The 21,852-nt window shown below is 64.5% G+C and overlaps 1 protein-coding gene and 1 long non-coding RNA gene across 2 annotated transcripts; one reads left to right on the top strand and one right to left on the bottom strand.

The window, feature by feature from the left end:
* The first annotated feature begins 649 nt into the window (after positions 1-649).
* On the top strand, positions 650-17,241 carry LOC133627212 (UPF0598 protein C8orf82 homolog). The gene is made up of 3 exons (XM_062011161.1): positions 650-665; positions 16,553-16,989; positions 17,227-17,241. The coding sequence occupies exons 1-3, from the start codon at positions 650-652 to the stop codon at positions 17,239-17,241; spliced, it is 468 nt and encodes a 155-aa protein (XP_061867145.1).
* Positions 17,242-18,292: 1,051 nt separating this feature from the next.
* LOC133627164 (uncharacterized) lies at positions 18,293-21,224 on the bottom strand. The gene is made up of 2 exons (XR_009819983.1): positions 21,184-21,224; positions 18,293-18,944 (listed from the first exon to the last, which is right to left on the bottom strand). It is a non-coding gene; the product is annotated as an uncharacterized LOC133627164 (long non-coding RNA).
* Positions 21,225-21,852: the final 628 nt, after the last annotated feature.

Raw genomic sequence — 21,852 nt, 5'->3', positions numbered from 1 at the left:
TTTCTGAGGGGACATGGGGGGTGGTGATGGGACACGGGGACGGTGAGAGGACACGACGACAGTGAGAGGACATGGAGATGGTGAGGGGAAAAGGGGGTGGTGAGGGGACACGGGGGGGTTAGGGGACCCGGGTGTGGTGAGGGGAGAAGGGGGTGGTGAGGAGAGTGGGGGTGGTGATGGGAGAAGGGGTTGCTGAGGGGACACGGGGGTGGTGAGGGGACACGGGGCTGGTGAGGGAACACGGGGGTGGTGAGGAGAGAATGGGCTGGTGATGGGACATGGGGCTGGTGAGGGGACACGGGGACGGTGAGGGTACAAGGGGACAGAGAGGGGGCACGGTGACGGTGAAAGGACACGGGGACGGTGAGGGAACATGGGGATGATGAGGGGACACGGGTTGGGTGAGGTGACATTGGGATGGTGAGGGGAGAAGGGGGCGGTGAGGGGAAACGGGGGTGGTGAGGGGACACGGGGGGGTGAGGGGAGAAGGGGGTGGTGAGGAGAGTGGGTGTGGTGGGGGGAGAAGGGGGTGGTGGGGGGAGAAGGGTGTGTTGAGGGGACACGGGGATGGTGAGGGGAGAAGGGGATGGTGAGGGGACACGGGGGTGGTGAGGGGAGACGGGGGTGGTGAGGGGAGAAGGGGGTGGTGATGGCGGAAGCGGATGGTGAGGGGAGAAGGGGATGCTGAGGGGACACGGGGGGGGGTGAGGTAGAAGGGGGTGGTGAGGGGACACGGGGGTGGTGAGGGGACACGGGGCTGGTGAGGGGATACGGGGGTGGTGAGGGGACACGGGGCTGGTGAGGGGATACGGGGGTGGTGAGGGGAGAAGGGGCTGGTGATGGGACATGGGTCTGGTAAGAGGACACGGGGACGGTGAGGGTACAAGGGGACAGAGAGGGGGCACGGTGACGATGAGAGGACACGGGGACGGTGAGGGGGGAAAGGGACAGTGAGGGGACACGGGGATGATAAGGGGACACGGGTTGGGTGAGGTGACACTGGGATGGTGAGGGGAGAAGGGGGTAGTGGGGACACGGGGGGGGTGAGGGGACACGTGGGGGGTGAAGAGAGTGGAGGTGGTGGGGGGAGAAGGGGGTAGTGGGGACACAGGGGGGGTGAGGGGAGAAGGGGGTGGTGAGGAGAGTGGGGGTGGTGGGGGGAGAAGGGGGTGGTGATGGGAGAAGGGGGTGATGAGGGGACACGGGGGTGGTGAGGGGACATGGGGGGTGGTGAGGGGACACGGGGCTGATGAGGGGACACGGGGATGGTGAGGGGACATGGGGCTGGTGATGGGACATGGGTCTGGTGAGGGGACATGGGGATGGTGAGGGTACAAGGAAACAGAGAGGGGGCACGGTGACGGTGAGAGGACACAGGGACGGTGAAGGGAGAAAGGGACGGTGAGGGGACACGGGCATGATGAGGGGACACGGGGGGGGTGAGGTGACATTGGTATGGTGAGGGGAGAAGGGGGCGGTGAGGGGAAACGGGGCTGGTGAGGGGACACGGGGCTGGTGAAGGGAGAAGGGGATGGTGAGGGGACATGGGGATGGTGAGGGGACACGGGGGTGGTGAGGAGAGAAGGGGGTGGTAGGGGGAGAAGGGGGTGGTGGGGGGAGAAGGGGGTGGTGATGGGAGAAGGGGGTGGTGAGGGGACACGGGGTTGGTGAGGGGAGAAGGGGATGGTGAGGGGAGAAGGGGATGGTGAGGGGACATGGGGGTGGTGAGGGGAAACGGGGCTGGTGAGGGGACACGGGGGGGGTGAGGTGACATTGGGATGGTGAGGGGAGAAGGGGGTGGTGAGGGGACACGGGGACGGTGAGGGGAGATGGGGATGGTGAGGGGACACGGGGACAGTGAGGGGAGAAAGGGTTTCTGAGGGGACATGGGACTGGTGAGGGGACACGGGGGGGGTGAGGGGACATGGGGGGTGGTGATGGTACACGGGGACGGTAAGGGGACACGGCGACGGTGAGAGGACACGACGACGGTGAGAGGACATGGAGATGGTGAGGGGGAAAGGGGACAAGGGGGTGGTGAGGGGACACGGGGGTGGTGAGGGGACACGGGGGTGGTGAGGGGAGAAAGGGTTTCTGAGGGGACATGGGACTGGTGAGGGGACACGGGGGGGATGAGGGGACATGGGGGGTGGTGAGGGGACACGGGGACGGTGAGGGGACACGGGGACGGTGAGAGGACACGGCGATGGTGAGGGGAGAAGGGGACGGAAAGGGGACACGGGGGTGGTGAGGGGACACGGGGGGGTTATGGGACCCGGGTGTGGTGAGGGGAGAAGGGGGTGGTGAGGAGAGTGGTGGTGGTGGGGGGAGAAGGGGGTGGTGATGGGAGAAGGGGTTGCTGAGGGGACAAGGGGGTGGTGAGGGGACACGGGGCTGGTGAGGGGACACGGGGCTGGTGAGGGGACACGGGGGTGGTGAGGGGACATGGGGCTGGTGAGGGGACACGGGGCTGGTGAGGGTACAAGGGGACAGAGAGGGGGCACGGTGACGGTGAAAGGACACGGAGACGGTGAGGGGAGAAAGGGACGGTGAGGGGACATGGGGATGATGAGGGGACACGGGTTGGGTGAGGTGACATTGGGATGGTGAGGGGAGAAGGGGGTAGTGGGGACACGGGGGGGGTGAGGGGACACGGGGGGGGTGAGGGGACACGGGGCTGGTGAGGGAAGAAGGGGATGGTGAGGGGAGAAGGGGATGGTGAGGGGACATGGGGGTGGTGAGGGGAAACGGGGCTGGTGAGGGGACACGGGGGGGGTGAGGGGAAATTGGGATGGTGAGGGGAGACAAGGGTGGTGAGGGGACACGGGGGTTGTGAGGGGAGAAAGGGGTGGTGAGGGGACACGAGGCGCGTGAGGGGACACGGGGGGGGGTGAGGGGACACGGGGGTTGTGAGGGGAGACGGGGGTTGTGAGGGGAGACGGGGGTGGTGAGGGGAGAAGGGGATGGTGAGGCAACCCGGGGGTCATGAGGGGACACGGGGGTCGTGAGGGGAGAAGGGGGTGGTGAGGGGAGAAGGAGTTGCTGAGGGGACATTGGGCTGGTGAGGGGACACGGGGCGGGTGTGGGGATACGGGGCGTGTGAGGGGACACGGGGGTTGTTAGGTGACACGGGGGTTCTGAGGGGAGACGAGGGTGGTGAGGAGAGAATGGGATGGTGAGGGGAGAAGGGGAAGGTGAGGCGACAAGGGGTTGGTGAGGGGACACGGGGGGGTGAGGGGACACGGGGCGGGTGAGGGGACACGAGGGTCGTGAGGAGACACGGGGGTGGTGAGGGGAGAAGGGGGTGGTTAGGGGAGACGGGGTTTCTGAGGGGACACGGGGGGGGTGAGGGGACATGGGGCTTGTGAGGGGGCACTGGGGTTGTGAGGGGAGAAGGGGATGGTGAGGGGACACGGGGGTGGTGAGGGGACACAGGTGTGTTGACGGGACACGGGGGTGGTGACGAGGAAAGGGGATGGTGAGGGGAGAAGGGGGTGGTGATGGGAGAAGGGGTTTCTGAGGGGATACATGGGGGGGTCAGGGGACACGGGGGCGGTGAGGGGACATGGGGGAGGTGAATGGGCACGGCGACGGTGAGAGGACATGGCGACGGTGAGAGGACATGGCGATGGTGAGGGGAGAAGGGGACGGAAAGGGGACACGGGGATGATGAGGGGACACGGGGGTGGTGAGGGGGCACAGGGGGGTTAGGGGACCCGGGTGTGGTGAGGGGAGAAGGGGGTGGTGAGGAGAGTGGGGGTGGTGAGGGGAGAAGGGGGTGGTGGGGGGAGAAGGGGGTGGTGGGGGGAGAAGGGGGTGGTGATGGGAGAAGGGGGTGGTGGGGGGAGAAGCGGGTGGTGAGGGGACACGGGCGTGGTGAGGGGACACGGGAGGGGTGAGAGGGGACACGGGGGTGGTGAGGGGACACGGGCGTGGTGAGGGGACACGGGAGGGGTGAGAGGGGACACGGGCGTGGTGAGGGGACACGGGCGTGGTGAGGGGACACGGGAGGGGTGAGAGGGGACACGGGGGTGGTGAGGGGAGACGGGGGTGGTGAGGGGAGAAAGGCTTTCTGAGGGGAGATGGGGCTGGTGAGGGGACATGGGGCTGGTGAGGGGACACGGGGAGGGTGATTGGATACGGGGGTGGTGAGGGGAGAAGCGGATGTTGAGGGGAGAAGGGGAAGGTGAGGGGACACGGGGAGGGTGAGGGGAGAAGGGGGTGGTGATGGGAGAAGGGGTTTCTGAGGGGATACATGGGGGGGTCAGGGGACACAGGGACGGTGAGGGGACATGGGGGAGGTGAGGGGACACGGGGACGGTGAGGGGGCACGGTGACGGTGAGAGGACATGGCGACAGTGAGAGGACACGGCGATGGTGAGGGGAGAAGGGGACGGAAAGGGGACACGGGGATGGTGAGGGGAGAAGGGGGTGGTGATGGGAGAAGGGGTTTCTGAGGGGATACATGGGGGGGTCAGGGGACACGGGGACGGTGAGGGGACATGGGGGAGGTGAGGGGACACGGGGACGGTGAGGGGGCACGGTGACGGTGAGAGGACACGGCGACGGTGAGAGGACACGGCGATGGTGAGGGGAGAAGGGGACGGAAAGGGGACACGGGGGTGGTTAGGGGACACGGGGGGGGTGAGGTGACATTGGGATGGTGAGGGGAGATGGGGATGGTGAGGGGACACGGGGGTGGTGAGGGGACACGGGGGTGGTGAGGGGAGAAAGGGTTTCTGAGGGGATATGGGACTGGTCAGGGGACACGGGGGGGGTGAGGGGACATGGGGGGTGGTGATGGTACACGGGGACGGTGAGGGGGCACGGCGACGGTGAGAGGACACGACGACCGTGAGAGGACATGGAGATTGTGAGGGGAAAAGGGGACGGAAAGGGGACACGGGGGTGGTGAGGAGAGAAGGGGGTGGTGAGGGGACACGGGGGTGGTGAGGGGAGAAAGGGTTTCTGAGGGGACATGGGACTGGGGAGGGGACACGGGGGGGGTGAGGGGACATGGGGGGTGGTGAGGGGACACGGGGAGGGTGAGGGGACACGGGGACGGTGAGGGGGCACGGCGACGGTGAGAGGACATGGCAACGGTGAGACGACACGGCGATGGTGAGAGGACACGGCTATGGTGAGGGGAGAAGGGGACGGAAAGGGGACACGGGGGTGGTGAGGGGACACGGGGGGGTTATGGGACCCGGGTGTGGTGAGGGGAGAAGGGGGTGGTGAGGAGAGTGGTGGTGGTGGGGGGAGAAGGGGGTGGTGATGGGAGAAGGGGTTGCTGAGGGGACAAGGGGGTGGTGAGGGGACACGGGGGTGGTGAGGGGACATGGGGCTGGTGAGGGGACACGGGGCTGGTGAGGGTACAAGGGGACAGAGAGGGGGCACGGTGACGGTGAAAGGACACGGGGACAGTGAGGGGAGAAAGGGACGGTGAGGGGACATGGGGATGATGAGGGGACACGGGTTGGGTGAGGTGACATTGGGATGGTGAGGGGAGAAGGGGGTAGTGGGGACACGGGGGGGGTGAGGGGACACGGGGGTGTGAGGGGACACGGGGGTGGTGGGGGGAGAAGGGGGTGGTGAGGGGAGAAGGGGATGGTGATGGGAGAAGGGGTTGCTGAGGGGACACGGGGGGGTGAGGGGACACGGCGCTGGTGATGGGACATGGGTCTGGTGAGGGGACACGGGGACGGTGAGGGTACAAGGGGACAGAGAGGGGGCACGGTGACGGTGAGGGGAGAAAGGGACGGTGTGGGGACATGGGGATGATGAGGGGACACGGGGGGGGGTGAGGTGACATTGGGATGGTGAGGGGAGAAGGGGGCGGTGAGGGGACACGGGGATGGTGAGGGGAGAAAGGGGTGGTGAGGGGACACGGGGCTGGTGAGGGAAGAAGGGGATGGTGAGGGGAGAAGGGGGTGGTGGGGGGAGAAGGGAGTGGTGGGGGGAGAAGGGGGTGGTGAGGGGAGAAGGGGGTGGTGAGGGGACACGGGCGTGGTGAGGGGACACGGGAGGGGTGAGAGGGGACACGGGGGTGGTGAGGGGAGACGGGGGTGGTGAGGGGAGAAAGGCTTTCTGAGGGGCTGGTGAGGGGACACGGGGCTGGTGAGGGGACACGGGGGGGCTGAGGGGACACGGGGAGGGTGATGGGATACGGGGGTGGTGAGGGGAGAAGCGGATGTTGAGGGGAGAAGGGGAAGGTGAGGGGACACGGGGAGGGTGAGGGGAGAAGGGGGTGGTGATGGGAGAAGGGGTTTCTGAGGGGATACATGGGGGGGTCAGGGGACACGGGGACGGTGAGGGGACATGGGGGAGGTGAGGGGACACGGGGACGGTGAGGGGGCACGGTGACGGTGAGAGGACATGGCAACGGCGAGAGGACACGGCGATGGTGAGGGGAGAAGGGGACGGAAAGGGGACACGGGGGTGGTGAGGAGAGTGGGGGTGGTGGGGGGAGAAGGGGGTGGTGATGGGAGAAGGGGTTGCTGAGAGGACACGGGGGGGTGAGGGGACACGGGGTTGGTGAGGGGAGAAGGGGTTGCTGAGAGGACACGGGGGGGTGAGGGGACACGGGGGTGGTGAGAGGACACGGGGCGGGTGAGGTGACACGAGGGTCGTGAGGGGACACGGGGGTGGTGAGGGGAGAAGGGGGTGGTTAGGGGAGACGGGGTTTCTGAGGGGACACGGGGGGGGAGTGAGGGGACATGGGGCTGGTGAGGGGGCACTGGGGTTGTGAGGGGACACGGGGATGGTGAGGGGACACGGGGATGGTGAGGGGACACCAGGATGGTGAGGAGAGAAGGGGATGGTGAGGGGACACGGGGGTGGTGAGGGGACACGGGTGTGTTGAGGGGACACGGGGGTGGTGACGAGGAAAGGGGATGGTGAGGGGAGAAGGGGGTGGTGATGGGAGAAGGGGTTTCTGATGGGATACATGGGGGGGTCAGGGGACACGGGGACGGTGAGGGGACATGGGGGAGGTGAGGGGACACGGGGACGGTGAGGGGGCACGGTGACGGTGAGAGGACACGTCGATGGTGAGGGGAGAAGGGGACGGAAAGGGGACACGGGGATGGTAAGGGGAGAAGGGGGTGGTGATGGGAGAAGGGGTTTCTGAGGGGATACATGGGGGGGTCAGGGGACACGGGGACGGTGAGGGGGCACGGTGACGGTGAGAGGACACGGCGATGGTGAGGGGAGAAAGGGACGGTGAGGGGACATGGGGATGATGAGGTGACACGGGTTGGGTGAGGTGACATTGGGATGGTGAGGGGAGAAGGGGGTGAGGGGACACGGGGGGGGTGAGGGGACACGGGGGTGGTGGGGGGAGAAGGGGGTGGTGAGGGGAGAAGGGGATGGTGATGGGAGAAGGGGTTGCTGAGGGGACACGGGGGTGGTGAGGGGACACGGGGGTGGTGAGGGGACACGGCGCTGGTGATGGGACATGGGTCTGGTGAGGGGACACGGGGACGGTGAGGGTACAAGGGGACAGAGAGGGGGCACGGTGACGGTGAGGGGAGAAAGGGACGGTGAGGGGACACGGGGATGATGAGGGGAGAGAAGGGTGGTGAGGGGACACGGGGGTTGTGAGGGGAGAAAGAGGTGGTGAGGGGACACGAGGCGCGTGAGGGGACACGGGGGGGGTGAGGAGACACGGGGGTTGTGAGGGGAGACGGGGGTGGTGAGGGGAGAAGGGGGTGGTGTGGGGACACGGGGGGGGTGAGGGGACACGGGGGTGGTGAGGGGAGAAGGGGATGGTGAGGCAACCCGGGGGTCATGAGGGGACACGGGGGTCGTGAGGGGAGAAGGGGTTGGTGAGGGGAGAAGGAGTTGCTGAGGGGACATTGGGCTGGTGAGGGGACACGGGGCGGGTGTGGGGATACGGGGTGTGTGAGGGGACACGGGGGTTGTTAGGTGACACGGGGGTTCTGAGGGGAGACGAGGGTGGTGAGGAGAGAATGGGATGGTGAGGGGAGAAGGGGAAGGTGAGGCGACAAGGGGTTGGTGAGGGGACACGGGGGGGGTGAGGGGACACGGGGCGGGTGAGGGGACACGAGGGTCGTGAGGAGACACGGGGGTGGTGAGGGGAAAAGGGGGTGGTTAGGGGAGACGGGGTTTCTGAGGGGACACGGGGGGGGTGAGGGGACATGGGGCTTGTGAGGGGGCACTGGGGTTGTGAGGGGAGAAGGGGATGGTGAGGGGACACGGGGGTGGTGAGGGGACACAGGTGTGTTGAGGGGACACGGGGGTGGTGACGAGGAAAGGGGATGGTGAGGGGAGAAGGGGGTGGTGATGGGAGAAGGGGTTTCTGAGGGGATACATGGGGGGGTCAGGGGACACGGGGGCGGTGAGGGGACATGGGGGAGGTGAATGGGCACGGCGACGGTGAGAGGACATGGCGACGGTGAGAGGACACGGCGATGGTGAGGGGAGAAGGGGACGGAAAGGGGACACGGGGATGATGAGGGGACACGGGGGTGGTGAGGGGGCACGGGGGGGTTAGGGGACCCGGGTGTGGTGAGGGGAGAAGGGGGTGGTGAGGAGAGTGGGGGTGGTGAGGGGAGAAGGGGGTGGTGGGGGGAGAAGGGGGTGGTGATGGGAGAAGGGGGTGGTGGGGGGAGAAGGGGGTGGTGAGGGGACACGGGAGGGGTGAGAGGGGACACGGGGGTGGTGAGGGGAGACGGGGGTGGTGAGGGGAGAAAGGCTTTCTGAGGGGAGATGGGGCTGGTGAGGGGACATGGGGCTGGTGAGGGGACACGGGGGGGCTGAGGGGACACGGGGAGGGTGATTGGATACGGGGGTGGTGAGGGGAGAAGCGGATGTTGAGGGGAGAAGGGGAAGGTGAGGGGACACGGGGAGGGTGAGGGGAGAAGGGGGTGGTGATGGGAGAAGGGGTTTCTGAGGGGATACATGGGGGGGTCAGGGGACACGGGGACGGTGAGGGGACATGGGGGAGGTGAGGGGACACGGGGACGGTGAGGGGGCACGGTGACGTTGAGAGGACACGGCAACGGTGAGAGGACATGGCAACGGTGAGAGGACACGGTGATGGTGAGGGGAGAAGGGGACGGAAAGGGGACACGGGGGTGGTGAGGAGAGTGGGGGTGGTGGGGGGAGAAGGGGGTGGTGATGGGAGAAGGGGTTGCTGAGAGGACACGGGGGGGTGAGGGGACACGGGGTTCGTGAGGGGAGAAGGGGTTGCTGAGAGGACACGGGGGGGTCAGGGGACACGGGGGGGTGAGGGGACACGGGGGAGGTGAGGGGAGAAGGGTTTGCTGAGGGGACACGGGGGAGTGAGGGGACACGGGGGTGGTGAGAGGACACGGGGGTGGTGAGAGGACATGGGGGTGGTGAGGGGAGAAAGGATTTCTGAGGGGACATGGGGCTAGTGAGGGGACACGGGGCTGGTGAGGGGACACGGGGGTTGTGAGGGGAGACGGGGGTGGTGTGGGGACACGAGTATGGTGAGGGGAGAACGGGATGGTGAGGGGACATGGGGGGGGTGAGGGGACACGGCGGTGGAGAGGGGAGAAGGGGATTGTGAGGTGACCTGGGGGTCGTGAGGGGACACAGGGGTCGTGAGGGGAGAAGGGGGTGTTGAGGGGACACGGGGGTGGTGACGAGAGAAAGGGATGGTTTGGGGAGAAGGGGATGGTAAGGGGAGAAGGGGAAGGTGAGGAGACACGGGGAGGGTGAGGAGATACGGGGGTTGTGAGGGGAGAAGAGGTTTCTGAGGGGACACGGGGGTGGTGAGGGGACACGGGGGTGGTGAGGGGAAAAGGGGGTGGTGAGGGGAGAAGGGGTTTCTGAGGGGACATGGGGGTGGTGAGGGGACATGGGGGTGCTGTAGGGACACGGGGACAGTGAGTGGACACGGGGGTGTGAGGGGACACGAGGGTGGTGAGGGGAGAAGGCCATGGTGAGGTGACACAGCGAGGGTGAGGTGACATTGGGATGGTGAGGTGAGAAGGGGGTGGTTAGGGGACACGGGGGTTGTTAGGGGACACAGGGGTTGTGAGGGGAGAAGGGGTGGTGTGGGGACACGGGGACGGTGAGTGGACACAGGGGTTGTTAGGGGACACGGGGGTGGTGAGGGGAGACGGGGGTGGTGAGAGGAGAAGAGGTTTCTGAGAGGACACGGCGGGGGTGAAGGGATACGGGGGCGGTGAGGGGACATGGGGGTGGTGAGGGGACACGGTAGTGGTGAGGGGAGAAGGAGTTGCTGAGAGGACATGGGGCTGGTGAGGGGACACGGGGGGGCTGAGGGGACATGGGGAGGGTGATTGGATACGGGGGTGGTTAGGGGAGAAGGGGGTGGTGAGGGCAGAAGGGGTGGTGATGGGAGAAGGGGGTGGTGAGGAGACATGGGGAGGGTGAGGGGACACGGGGGTTGTGAGGGGAGAAGGGGATGGTGAGGGGAGAAGGGGAAGGTGAGGGGAGACGGGGAGCGTGAGGGGAGAAGGGGATGGTGATGGGAGAAGGGGTTTCTGAGGGGATACATGGGGGGATCAGGGGACACGGGGGCAGTGAGGGGACACGGGGGAGGTGAGGGGACACGGGGACGGTGAGGGGGCACGGCGATGGTGAGAGGACATGGCGACGGTGAGAGGACACGGCGATGGTGAGGGGAGAAGGAGACGGAAAGGGGACACGGGGATGGTGAGGGGAGAAGGGGGTGGAGAGGGGACCTGGGGGTCGTGAGGGCACACGGGGGTGGTGAGGGGACACGGGGGTGGTGAGTGGAGAAGGGGATGGTAAGGGGAGAAGGGGGTGGTGAGAGGAGAAGGGGATGGTGAGGGTACACGGCAATGGTGAGGGGAGAAGGGAATGCTGTGAGCAGAAGAGGATGGTGAGGGGACATGGGGATGGTGGGGGGACAAGGGGGTGGTGAGGGGAGAAGGGGGTGGTGAGGGGACATGGGAATGTTGAGGGGACACGGGGGTGGTGAGGGGAGAATGGGGTGGGGAGGGGAGAAGGGGATGGTGAGGGGAGAAGGGGACGGTGAGGGGACACGGGTATGGTGAGGGGACACGGGCGTGGTGAGGTAAGAAGGGGATGGTGAGGGGACACAGGGATGGTAAGTGGAGAAGGGGATGGTGATGGGACATGGGGCTGGCGAGGGGACATGGGGATTGTGAGGGGAGAAGGGGATTGTGAGGGGACAAGAGGTTGGTGAGGGAACAAGGGGTTCGTGAAGGGACACGGGGATGGTTCGGGGAGAAGGGGATGGTGAGAGGACACAATGGTGGGAGCACAGGGATGGTAAGGGGACACGGTGTGGGTACAGGCATGGTGTGGAGCCCAGTGTGGGCAAAGGGATTGTGAGCGGAGAAGGGGATGGTGAGGGGACACGGTGGTGGTGACGGAAGAAGGGGATGGTGAGGGGACACAGTGGTGGTGACGGAAGAAGGGGATGGTGAGGGGAGAAGGGGATGATGAGGGGACACAGTGGTGGTGACGGGAGAAGGGGATGGTGAGGGGAGAAGGGGATGGTGAGGGGAGAAGGGGATGATGAGGGGACACAGTGGTGGTGACAGGAGAAGGGGACGGTGAGGGTAGAAGGGTCAGTGAGGGGAGAACGGGATGGTAAGGGGACAAGGGTGTGGTGAGGGGACAGGGGGACGGTGAGGGGAGAAGTGGATGGTGAGGGGATGGGGGGGGGGTGAGGGGACACGGGTATGGTGAGGGGAGAAGGGGATGGTGAGGGGAGAAAGGGATGGTAAGGGGACACGGGGGTGGTGAGGGGACACGGGGATGTTGAGGGGAGAATGGGATTGTGAGGGGACACGGGGGTGGTGGGGGTAGAAGGGGATGGTGAGGCGACACTGGTATGGTGAGAGGATAAGGGGATGGTGAGGGGAGAACGGGATGGTTAGGGGACATGGGGCTGGTGAGGGGACGGGGGGGGGTGAGGGGAGAAGAGGATGGTGAGAGGAGAAGGGGATGGTGAGGGGAGAAGGGGATGGTGAGGGGACACGGGGATGGTGTGGGGACACGGGGATGGTGAGAGGAGAAGGGGATGGTGAGGGGACACGGGTATGGTGAGAGGAGACGGGGGTGGTGAGGGGACACGGGGGTGGTGAGGGGACACGGGGGTGGTGAGAGGAGAAGGGGATCGTGACGGGACACTGGGATGGTGAGGAGATATGGGGATCGTGAGCGTACATGGGGGTGGTGAGGGGACACGGGGATGGTGAGGGGCATAGTGTGGGCATAGGGATGATGAGGCGACATAGTGTGGGCACAGGGACAATGAGGGGACACGGTGTGGGCACAAGGATGGTGTGGGACACGGTGTGGGCACAGGGATGGTGAGGGCACGATGTGGGCACAGGGATGGTGAGGGCACGGTGTGGGCAGAGGGACAATGAGGGGACATGGTGTGGGCACAGGGATGATGAGTGGACACAGTGTGGGCACAGGGATGGTGTGGGACAAGGTGTGGGCACATGGATGGTGAGGCGACACAGTGTGGGCATAGGTAAGGTGGGGGGACACGCTGTGGGCACAGGGACAATGAGGGGACACGGTGTGGGCACAGGGATGGTGAGGGGACATGGTGTGGGCACAGCGATGATTAGGGAACATAGTGTGGGCATAGGGACAATGAGGGGACACGCTATGGGCACAAGGATGGTGTGGGACACGGTGCGGGCACAGGGATGGTGAGGGCATGGTGTGGGCACAGGGACAATGAGGGGACATGGTGTGGGCATAAGGATGGTGTGGGACAAGGTGTGGGCACAGCGATGGTGTGGGACACAATGTGGGCATAGGGATGGTGAGGGGACACGGTGTGGGCAAAAGGATGTTGCGGGGCAGAGTGTGGGCACAGGGATGGTTTGGGACACCATGTGGGCACAGGGACAATGAGGGTACACGGTGTGGGCACAAGGATGAGGTGGGACACGATGTGGGCACAGGGATGGTGAGGGCACGGTGTGGGGGGGGGGTCTCCAAGGTGGGTGTCACTAAGGTGGGGGTGTCCCCAAAGTAGGGAGGGAGGGTCCCCAGGGTGAGAGGGGATCCCCAAGATGGGTGTCCCCAGGGGGAGGGGAGGTCCTCAAGGTGGGTCACCGAGGTGGGGGGGGGTCCCCAAGGCGCAGGGGGTCCCCGAGGTGGATGTCACAGGGTGAGGGGGGTCCCGGGGTGGGGGGACCCCCAGCGCTACCTCCCAGCTCTGCTCACTGCCAGGCGTGGGGGGGAGGATGCACAGGGGGAGAGTGGGGGGTGACACCGGTGTGTGGGGGTGGGGGGTCCCCCAGGGCCGGGAGGGGTCCCCACTTCCTCTGTTCCCATTTAACCCTTCTCCCCCTCAGCTTTTGTATTTCCCCTCTCTCTTTTTCCCCTTTTTTCCCCTTTTTTTCCGTTTCAGCCTTTTATTTATTATGAAGCCGACTCCGAGCATCTCCCCGAGCCCCCCCACCCCCGCGGCTGTGGGACCCTCCCCGCGCGTGGGCCGGGGGCGTGGGGAATCCAGATTGGGGGGAGGGGTCCAGAGGCACCACCCCCCGCCCCTCCCCCCACGGCGTGTGAATAAAAAGCGTCTGGCCGGTGCTGCTCGTTCCCTCTGGAGCCCATCAGTGGGGGGCTGCGGGGGGCTATATGGGCTATGGGGGGCTATATGGGCTATAAGGGGGCTATGGGGGGCTGTAGGGGCTATGCTGAGGCTATGGGGGGCTACCAAGATACTATGGGGGCTATGAGGAGGCTATGGGGGGCTATGAAGGGGCTATGGGGGGGCTATGAGGGGGATATGAGGAGGCTATGGGGGGCTATAGGGGCTATGAAGGGGTTATAGGGGATATGAAGGGGCTATATGGGCTATGGGGGGCTATATGGGCTATAAGGGGGCTATATAGGCTATGAAGGGGCTATGAGGATGCTATGGGGGCTATAGGGGGCTATAGGGGCTCTGAGGAGGCTATGGGGGGCTATGAAGGGGCTACAGGGACTATGAGAAGGCTATGGGGGGCTATGAAGGGGCTATAGGGACTATGAGAAGGCTATGGGGGGCTATGAAGGGGCTATAGGGACTATGAGAAGGCTATGGGGGGCTATGAGGAGGCTATAGGGGGCTATAGGGGCTATGAGAAGGCTATGGGGAGATATATATGGTGTCTATAGGCTTCGGGGATGCCTATAGGGATATATGTGGGTGCCTACAGACTTATGGGGGTGTCTGTATGGTCATGTGTGTGTCTATAGGGATACGTGTGTGTGTGTCAGTAGGGTTATGGGGGTGTCTATAGGGATATATGTGGGTGCCTATATGGTTATGGGGATGTCTCTAGGGATATATGTGGGTGTCTATAGGGTTAAAGGGGTGTCTGTAAGGATCCGAGAGGATCCCCAATGGATCCTGGGCAGAATCCCCCAAAAAAAAAGACCTCAACGGACCCAGGATAGAGGCTGGATGGATGCCGGATGGATCCCAACCAGATCCCAGCACAGAACCCAAACAGATACCGGACAGTCTCCCCCAAAAAGACCTAAATGGACCCAGAGCAGAGGCTGGATGGATCCCAAATGGATCCCAGGCAACCTCCCCCTCCCCAAAAGGCTCTGAATAGACCCAGGATACAGCCTGGATGGATCCCAGCCCAGAGACAAAACAGATCCTGGACAAAACCCCTGCAAGAAGACCCTAAATGGACCCAGGACACAACCTGGATGGATCCCAGCCCAGAGACAAAATGGATCCTGGACAAAACCCCCATAAAAAGACTGTAAATGGACCCAGGGCAGAGCCTGGATGGCCCCTGGATGGATCCCAGCCAGATCCCATTTGGCCCTTGCACCTGCTTTGGGATTTTGAGGCTTTTCCCCTTTTTTTCTGCAGCTTTTCCTGGATGACACCAAAGTGAAGAACTTCATCACTTGCTTCAAAGGTACTGGGATCCCCCCAAAACCCCCCCAAATCCTCCCCCTCAAAAATGATGCCTCAAAATGCCCCCCAAAACCAAAATCCCCGCAAAATTATCCCCCAGATCCTCTCTGACCCCTTCCAAAGACCCAAATCCCACCCTAAAACCCCCACAAATAAGCCTCCCAAATCCCCCCAAAAAACCAAACCCCAACTCCCCCCGACCTCAAAAGCCCCCAAATCCCAACAATCCCCCTCAAATCCCCCCAGAGCATCCCAAAACCTCCCAAATCCCCACCAAAAAGCCCCCAAATTCTCTCCAACCCCCCCAAAAATGTCAAAATCCACCCAAACCCCCCAAAATATCCCCCCAAACAATCCCCAAAGTCTCCAAATCCCCTCAAATCACCCCAAAAAACACAAAAGCCCCACAGAAACCCCCAAATCCTCTCCAGTCCCCCCAAAATAAATCCCCCAAAAATCCCCAAAGCCCCCAAATCCCCCCCAAAAAACCCCAAATCCCCTCCAACTCTCTCCAAAAACAATCAAAATCCCCCCAACCCCCCCAAATCTCCTCAGAACCCCTCCAAAAAACCAAATCACCCCAAAATCCCTCCTCCCCATCACCATTCAGTAGCGTTTTAGCCTTAATTATGGTCTTTAATTAGAGACTCATCTTTATTTGGGGTCTCATCTGTATTGGGGGGGGCTGTGGGGTGGGGAGAAGATACTCTCATCCCCTTCATCGCCTTCGTAGGTGCCAAAACATCCTCCTCTCAACCTAATTTGCATATTAATCACCACCTTAATTAACCACTTCCTGCCCTTAATTGCTCCCAGGCACTTGGTAACACTGATCCCTACTCCCCTCCCCCCCAAACCTCCCTCAGCCCCTTCAAATCGCTTTCCCATTAAGGAACACCCCCCTTTCTCCGGTGTTAATTAGGGGAGGGTTAATTAACGAGGGTGTGAGATTAATTAACGTTGCCTTCCTCACTCACCTGGAGCTGAACCCTGGCAGCCTCTATGGGAGGGTTCATTATGGAGAATTGGGGGTTAGTTAGGAGGGTTGGGGTTAATTATGGAGAGTTGGGGGTTAATTAGGAGGGTGGAAGTTAATTAGGAGGTTTAGGGGTTAATTAGTGGGGTTACTTAGGGTTCATCCTGGCAGGTATCACCTTCCTCTTCCTCACTCCCTTAGCAGTGGTTGTTCTGAGCAGGTTTAATCATGAGAGGACTGAGGGTTGGAGGTTAATTAGGAGGGTTGGAGGTTAATTAGGAGCACACGGAGTTAATTGTGGGAAGGGGTTAATGATGGTTTATCCCAGCAGACGTTGCCTTCCTCATCTTCTTCTTCCTCACCCTCCCTTAGCAGCACTGCAGCAGTTCCAAGTGGGTTAATCATGGGGGGACTGAGGGTTAGTTAGGGGGGGCTGGAGGTTAATTAGGAGGGTTAGGTTAATTAGGAGCGCTGGAGGTTAATTGTGGGAAGGGGTTAATGATGGTTTATCCCAGCAGACGTTGCCTTCCTCCTCCTCTTCTTCCTCACCCTCCCTTCGCAGCCCCGCAGAGGCCGTTCCCAGCGGGCTAACCACGAGCGGCGATGCGGCTTAATTAAAAGGGGGGGCTGTTAATTAAGGAGAGGCGCGGGTTAATGAGGGTCCATCCCGGCAGATGTGACCTTCCTCACGTTCTTCTTCACGCGGCTGGAGCCGAACCGCAGCGGCCGCTACGAGCGCGAATTCCCGTTCGTGTCCCGCTGCGGCGCGGAGCGCAACCTCCTGCGCTGCGAGCACAGACCCATCGTCTTCACCCGCCTCCTGCCCCCGGACGCCTCCTCCTCAGCCTCCTCCTCCTCCCGCCGCGCCGTGCTGTCGTTCTGCGGCGGCGGGGAGCGGCTGGCCGTGCCGCTCCGGCCCGAGGCGCTGGTGATGCTGCCGGAGAACGGGCGCTTGTACCACCCGGCGCCGGGCCGGGCGGGGGGCGCGGGGCCGGTGCGCTCGGCGCTGGCTCTGGAGTGGGGGTCCCGCTTGGAGTACGAGCAGGGGCCGGAGCAGCCCCCGACTCACTTTTGGTGGGAGGGGAAGAGGTATCGGCTCACGGGGGAGCTGGTGGAGCTGCTGCGGGGAGGGGAAGGGGCGGGGGAGGCGGAGAGCGGCGGGGCCGCGGGGCGGGGGTGAGGCTTGGAGGGGGTGGGAAGGGGCATTGCATGGCCCCGGGCGAGGAGGAGGAGGAGGCAGAGCTGGTGCTCAGCCACACCGTGTGGCTGGTGCTGTGGTGCCACAGCACCTGTGCCGGTGTCAGGGATGTGGGTGTTGTGTGTGGGTCCCCCCACTGTGCTATTAAAGGTCTCTGGCAATTGAAATGAGCCTAGAGGTGATGGGTGCCACTGCAGTGGTGTGGGTGCAGCTGTGGAGAGGTTGGTGCTGCTATGGTGAGGTTGGTGCAGCTGTGGTGGGTGACACACAGTGCTACTGCCACAGTGTGGGTGTCCCCATGGGTGCTGCCACGCTGACAGTGTTGCTGCCACACTGTGGGTGCCACTGTGGTGATGTTGGCTGGTGTGTAGAGGGAAGGGAGGTTCTTCAGAGGGATGTGGCCATGGGCTGAGGTTGCCCGAGGGCAAGGAGCCAGCAGAGTGCCCAAGGGGGCAAGAAGGCCAGTGGCAGCCTGGCTGGGCTCAGCAGTGGGGTGGCAGCAGCCCCAGGGCAGGGATTGTCCCCTGTGCTGGGCCCTGGGGAGGCTGCAGCTCCAGGGCTGTGTCAGTGCTGGGCCCCTCACTCACTGCCACAGGGACACTGAGGGGCTGCAGCTCCAGGGCTGTGCTCAGTGCTGGGCCCCCTCACTCACTGCCACAGGGACACTGAGGGGCTGCAGGGAGAGGAGAAGATGCACTGGGAAGCTCTGGGCTAAATGAGGGTACCTGAGGCAAAGGTTCAGTCTGCAGAGAACGAGGCTCAGAGGAGATCTGATCACTCTGACTCCCTGGCTGTGGCTGAGAGGGTCGGTCTCTGCTGCCAAGTTAAAAGCTACAGGCCAAGAGGAAAGGGGCTCAGGGTGCCCCAGGGGAGGTTGAGGCTGGAGCTGAGGCAGAACTGTTTCCCTGAGAGGGGTGTCAGCCCCTGTGCCAGGCTGCCCAGGGAGCTGGGGGAGTGCCCAGCCCTGGAGGGGTCCCAGAGCCGTGGGGCTGAGGTGCTTGAGGGCCGTGGCTCAGTGGTGGCTGTGGCACTGTGGGGTCAGGGTTGGACTCCAGCAGCTCAAAGGGCTTTTCCATCTGTAATGATTCTCTGGTCAGTGCCCTGTGTGCCAGAACAGCAGCCAGCTCTCTCCTTGGTCCATTAAAAGCAGAAGAGCTCCATCCCCTCCGCTGAGCTCTGCCACTTCCTCCTGCCAAGCATCCCAGGAGGACTTGGGTTAATCGGGCAAGGTGGGGTTGGCTTTAATGAACTCACCATAACCGAGTGGCACAGCCCAGAGCCCGGCACAGCGCCCCGAGGTGAAGCTTCCCTGGGGGGGGGATGCTACAAGCTGAACTAGTCGATGGCTCCGTAGCGCTGGAGGCTGGTCGCCCACACGGCGTCTGCTCTACCCGCGCTCGCCAGCAGCCGGCACAGCTCCCGCTGCAGCGTGTGAAGGTTTTGGGGTCCCTCCCCCAGCGGGCAGCTTACCCCAGGAGCTGCCTGAGTCTCCCAGAAAGCCTGGAGGAGTACAAATCGAGTTCCTTGAGGGCAGGCAGGGCCCGGAGGTGAGCGGCCAAGCAGCGGATGCCGGCGTCCGTGCCGGGGGCCGTGCGGCGCACGTCCACGTTGCTGTAGGGCAGCTTGAGGCTGCGCAGCGCGGGGAAGCGGCTGAGGTGAGGCAGCACTGCGCACAGCCCCGCCAGCCCCAGGTTGTTGAAGCGTAAAACAACTCTGCGGACGGCGGCAGGCTCCAGGGAGTCCAGCAGGGAGACGACGGTGGAGACGGAGAGCTCCTCGGCGTGGAAGTCGCGGCAGAGCAGGCGCAGGGGGGCGCAGGGCGAGCGGAGGGCGGCGCGCAGCAATAGGCGCGTAGCAATAGGGCACCCCTAAGCCAGCCCCCATCAATAGGGCATCTTAGAGCACCCCTAACCCAGCCCTCTATCTATAGGGCATCCTATAGCACCTCTAATCCAGCCCCCATCAATAGGGCACCCCACAGCACCCCTAGATCTGCACCTCATCAATAGGGTACCCCTAACCCAGCCCTCTCTCAATAGGACATCCCATAGCACTCCTAACCCTATCCCCCATTAATACGGCACCCTATAGCACTCCTAACCCAGCTCCCCATCAATAGGGAACCCCAGGGCAGGACCCATGACCCACCCCTCTTAATGAGGGGTACCCCCAGCACCCCATAAAGGAACCCTACAGCAGGATCTCCAACACCCCCCTTCCCTCCCTGGGCCCCCCTGTGCTGCCCTCACACCCCTCGACCCCCCTCAGCTGCCCTCACCCCCCCTCGATCCCCGGGGTCCCCCTCAGCTGCCCTCACGCCCCCCAGTCCCCGGGGACCCCTCAGCTGCCCTCACGCCCCCCAATCCCCGGTGACCCCTCAGCTGCCCTCACCCCCCCCAATCCCCGGGGTCCCCCTCAGCTGCCCTCACGCCCCCCAATCCCCGGTGACCCCTCAGCTGCCCTCACCCCCCCAATCCCCGAGGACCCCTCAGCTACCCTCACGTCCCCCCAATCCCCGGGGACTCCTCAGCTGCCCTCACACCCCCCAATCCCCGGGGTCCCCCTCAGCTGCCCTCACGCCCCCCAGTCCCCGGGGACTCCTCAGCTGCCCTCACCCCCCCCAATCCCCGGGGTCCCCCTCAGCTGCCCTCACGCCCCCCAGTCCCCGGGGACTCCTCAGCTGCCCTCACGCCCCCCAATCCCCGGGGTCCCCCTCAGCTGCCCTCACGCCCCCCAATCCCCGGGGTCCCCCTCAGCTGCCCTCACGCCCCCCAGTCCCCGGGGACCCCTCAGCTGCCCTCACGCCCCCAATCCCCGGTGACCCCTCAGCTGCCCTCACCCCCCCCAATCCCCGGGGTCCCCCTCAGCTACCCTCACGTCCCCAATCCCCGGGGACCCCTCAGCTGCCCTCACCCCCACAATCCCCGGGGTCCCCCTCAGCTGCCCTCACCCCCCCCAATCCCCGGGGTCCCCCTCAGCTACCCTCACGCCCCCCAGTCCCCGGGGACCCCTCAGCTGCCCTCACGCCCCCGAATCCCCGGTGACCCCTCAGCTACCCTCACATCCCCCCAATCCCCGGGGACTCCTCAGCTGCCCTCACACCCCCCAATCCCCGGGGTCCCCCTCAGCTGCCCTCACGCCCCCCAGTCCCCGGGGACTCCTCAGCTGCCCTCACCCCCCCCAATCCCCGGGGTCCCCCTCAGCTGCCCTCACGCCCCCCAGTCCCCGGGGACTCCTCAGCTGCCCTCACGCCCCCCAATCCCCGGGGTCCCCCTCAGCTGCCCTCACGCCCCCCAATCCCCGGGGTCCCCCTCAGCTGCCCTCACGCCCCCCAGTCCCCGGGGACCCCTCAGCTGCCCTCACGCCCCCAATCCCCGGTGACCCCTCAGCTGCCCTCACCCCCCCCAATCCCCGGGGTCCCCCTCAGCTACCCTCACGCCCCCAATCCCCGGGGACCCCTCAGCTGCCCTCACCCCCACAATCCCCGGGGTCCCCCTCAGCTGCCCTCACCCCCCCCAATCCCCGGGGTCCCCCTCAGCTACCCTCACGCCCCCCAGTCCCCGGGGACCCCTCAGCTGCCCTCACGCCCCCGAATCCCCGGTGACCCCTCAGCTGCCCTCACCCCCCCCAATCCCCGGGGTCCCCCTCAGCTGCCCTCACGCCCCCCAATCCCCGGTGACCCCTCAGCTGCCCTCACCCCCCCCAATCCCCGGTGACCCTTCAGCTGCCCTCACCCCCCCAATCCCCGAGGACCCCTCAGCTACCCTCACGTCCCCCCAATCCCCGGGGACTCCTCAGCTGCCCTCACGCCCCCCAATCCCCGGGGTCCCCCTCAGCTGCCCTCACGCCCCCAATCCCCGGGGTCCCCCTCAGCTGCCCTCACGCCCCCCCCAATCCCCGAGGACCCCTCAGCTACCCTCACGCCCGCTCAATCCCCGGGGTCCCCCTCAGCTGCCCTCACGCCCCCAGTCCCCGGGGACCCCTCAGCTGCCCTCACGCCCCCCCAATCCCCGGGGTCCCCCTCAGCTGCCCTCACGCCCCCCCAATCCCCGGGGTCCCCCTCAGCTGCCCTCACCCCCCCAATCCCCGGGCCCCCCCTCAGCTCACCTTCCGCTCCCGCCGGATCCTTCACGGCCGCGCTTCCAGGCATGCGCACTGCACCCCGGCACCGCCCCTCCGCCAATCAGAGCGAGAGTTTCACCACGGAAGGCGGGCCCGGCGTCGTTACTAGGTGCCGCCTGCCATCCTCGCCCGCCCATTGGCTGCGCCGTGTCTGTCATCGCTTCCTCCCTTCTTATTGGCTGAAGGGCGGCGGCAGCGGGAAGTTCGATCTGAGGCTCAGCGCGTTGGCAGCCCTGCACTGGCGTCTCTGCAGGTTGGGGGGGGGGGGGGGGGAATAGTGGGGGCGCGGTCTGCTGAGGGGGAACTGGAGACTGGCGGGGTTCTGAGGGGAAAAGCGCGGGCTTGGCGGAGTCTGCAGTGGAAAAGTGGAGGTTCGGTGGGGTTTTGAGGGCGAAAGTGGGGTTTTGATGGGGTTCTGAGGGGAAAAGTGGAGTTTTGAGAGGAAAAGTGGGGGGTTTGTGAATTTCTGAGGAACAAGTGGGAATTTGGAGGAGCTTGGAGGGGAAAAGTGGGGTTTTGGTGGAGTGTTGAGAAGAACAGGGGGTTTTACTGGAGTTTTGAGGGGAAAAGTGGGGGTTTGGTGCAGTTTTGAGGGGGAAAGTGGGGGTTTGGTGGAGTGTTGAGGGGAAAAGTGTTTTTTTGGTGTGGTTCTGA

Source organism: Colius striatus, chromosome 18 (genome assembly GCF_028858725.1).
Source record: "Colius striatus isolate bColStr4 chromosome 18, bColStr4.1.hap1, whole genome shotgun sequence".
NCBI classification, from domain to species: Eukaryota; Metazoa; Chordata; class Aves; order Coliiformes; family Coliidae; genus Colius; species Colius striatus.
This window is presented reverse-complemented; position numbering and strand designations above follow the sequence as displayed.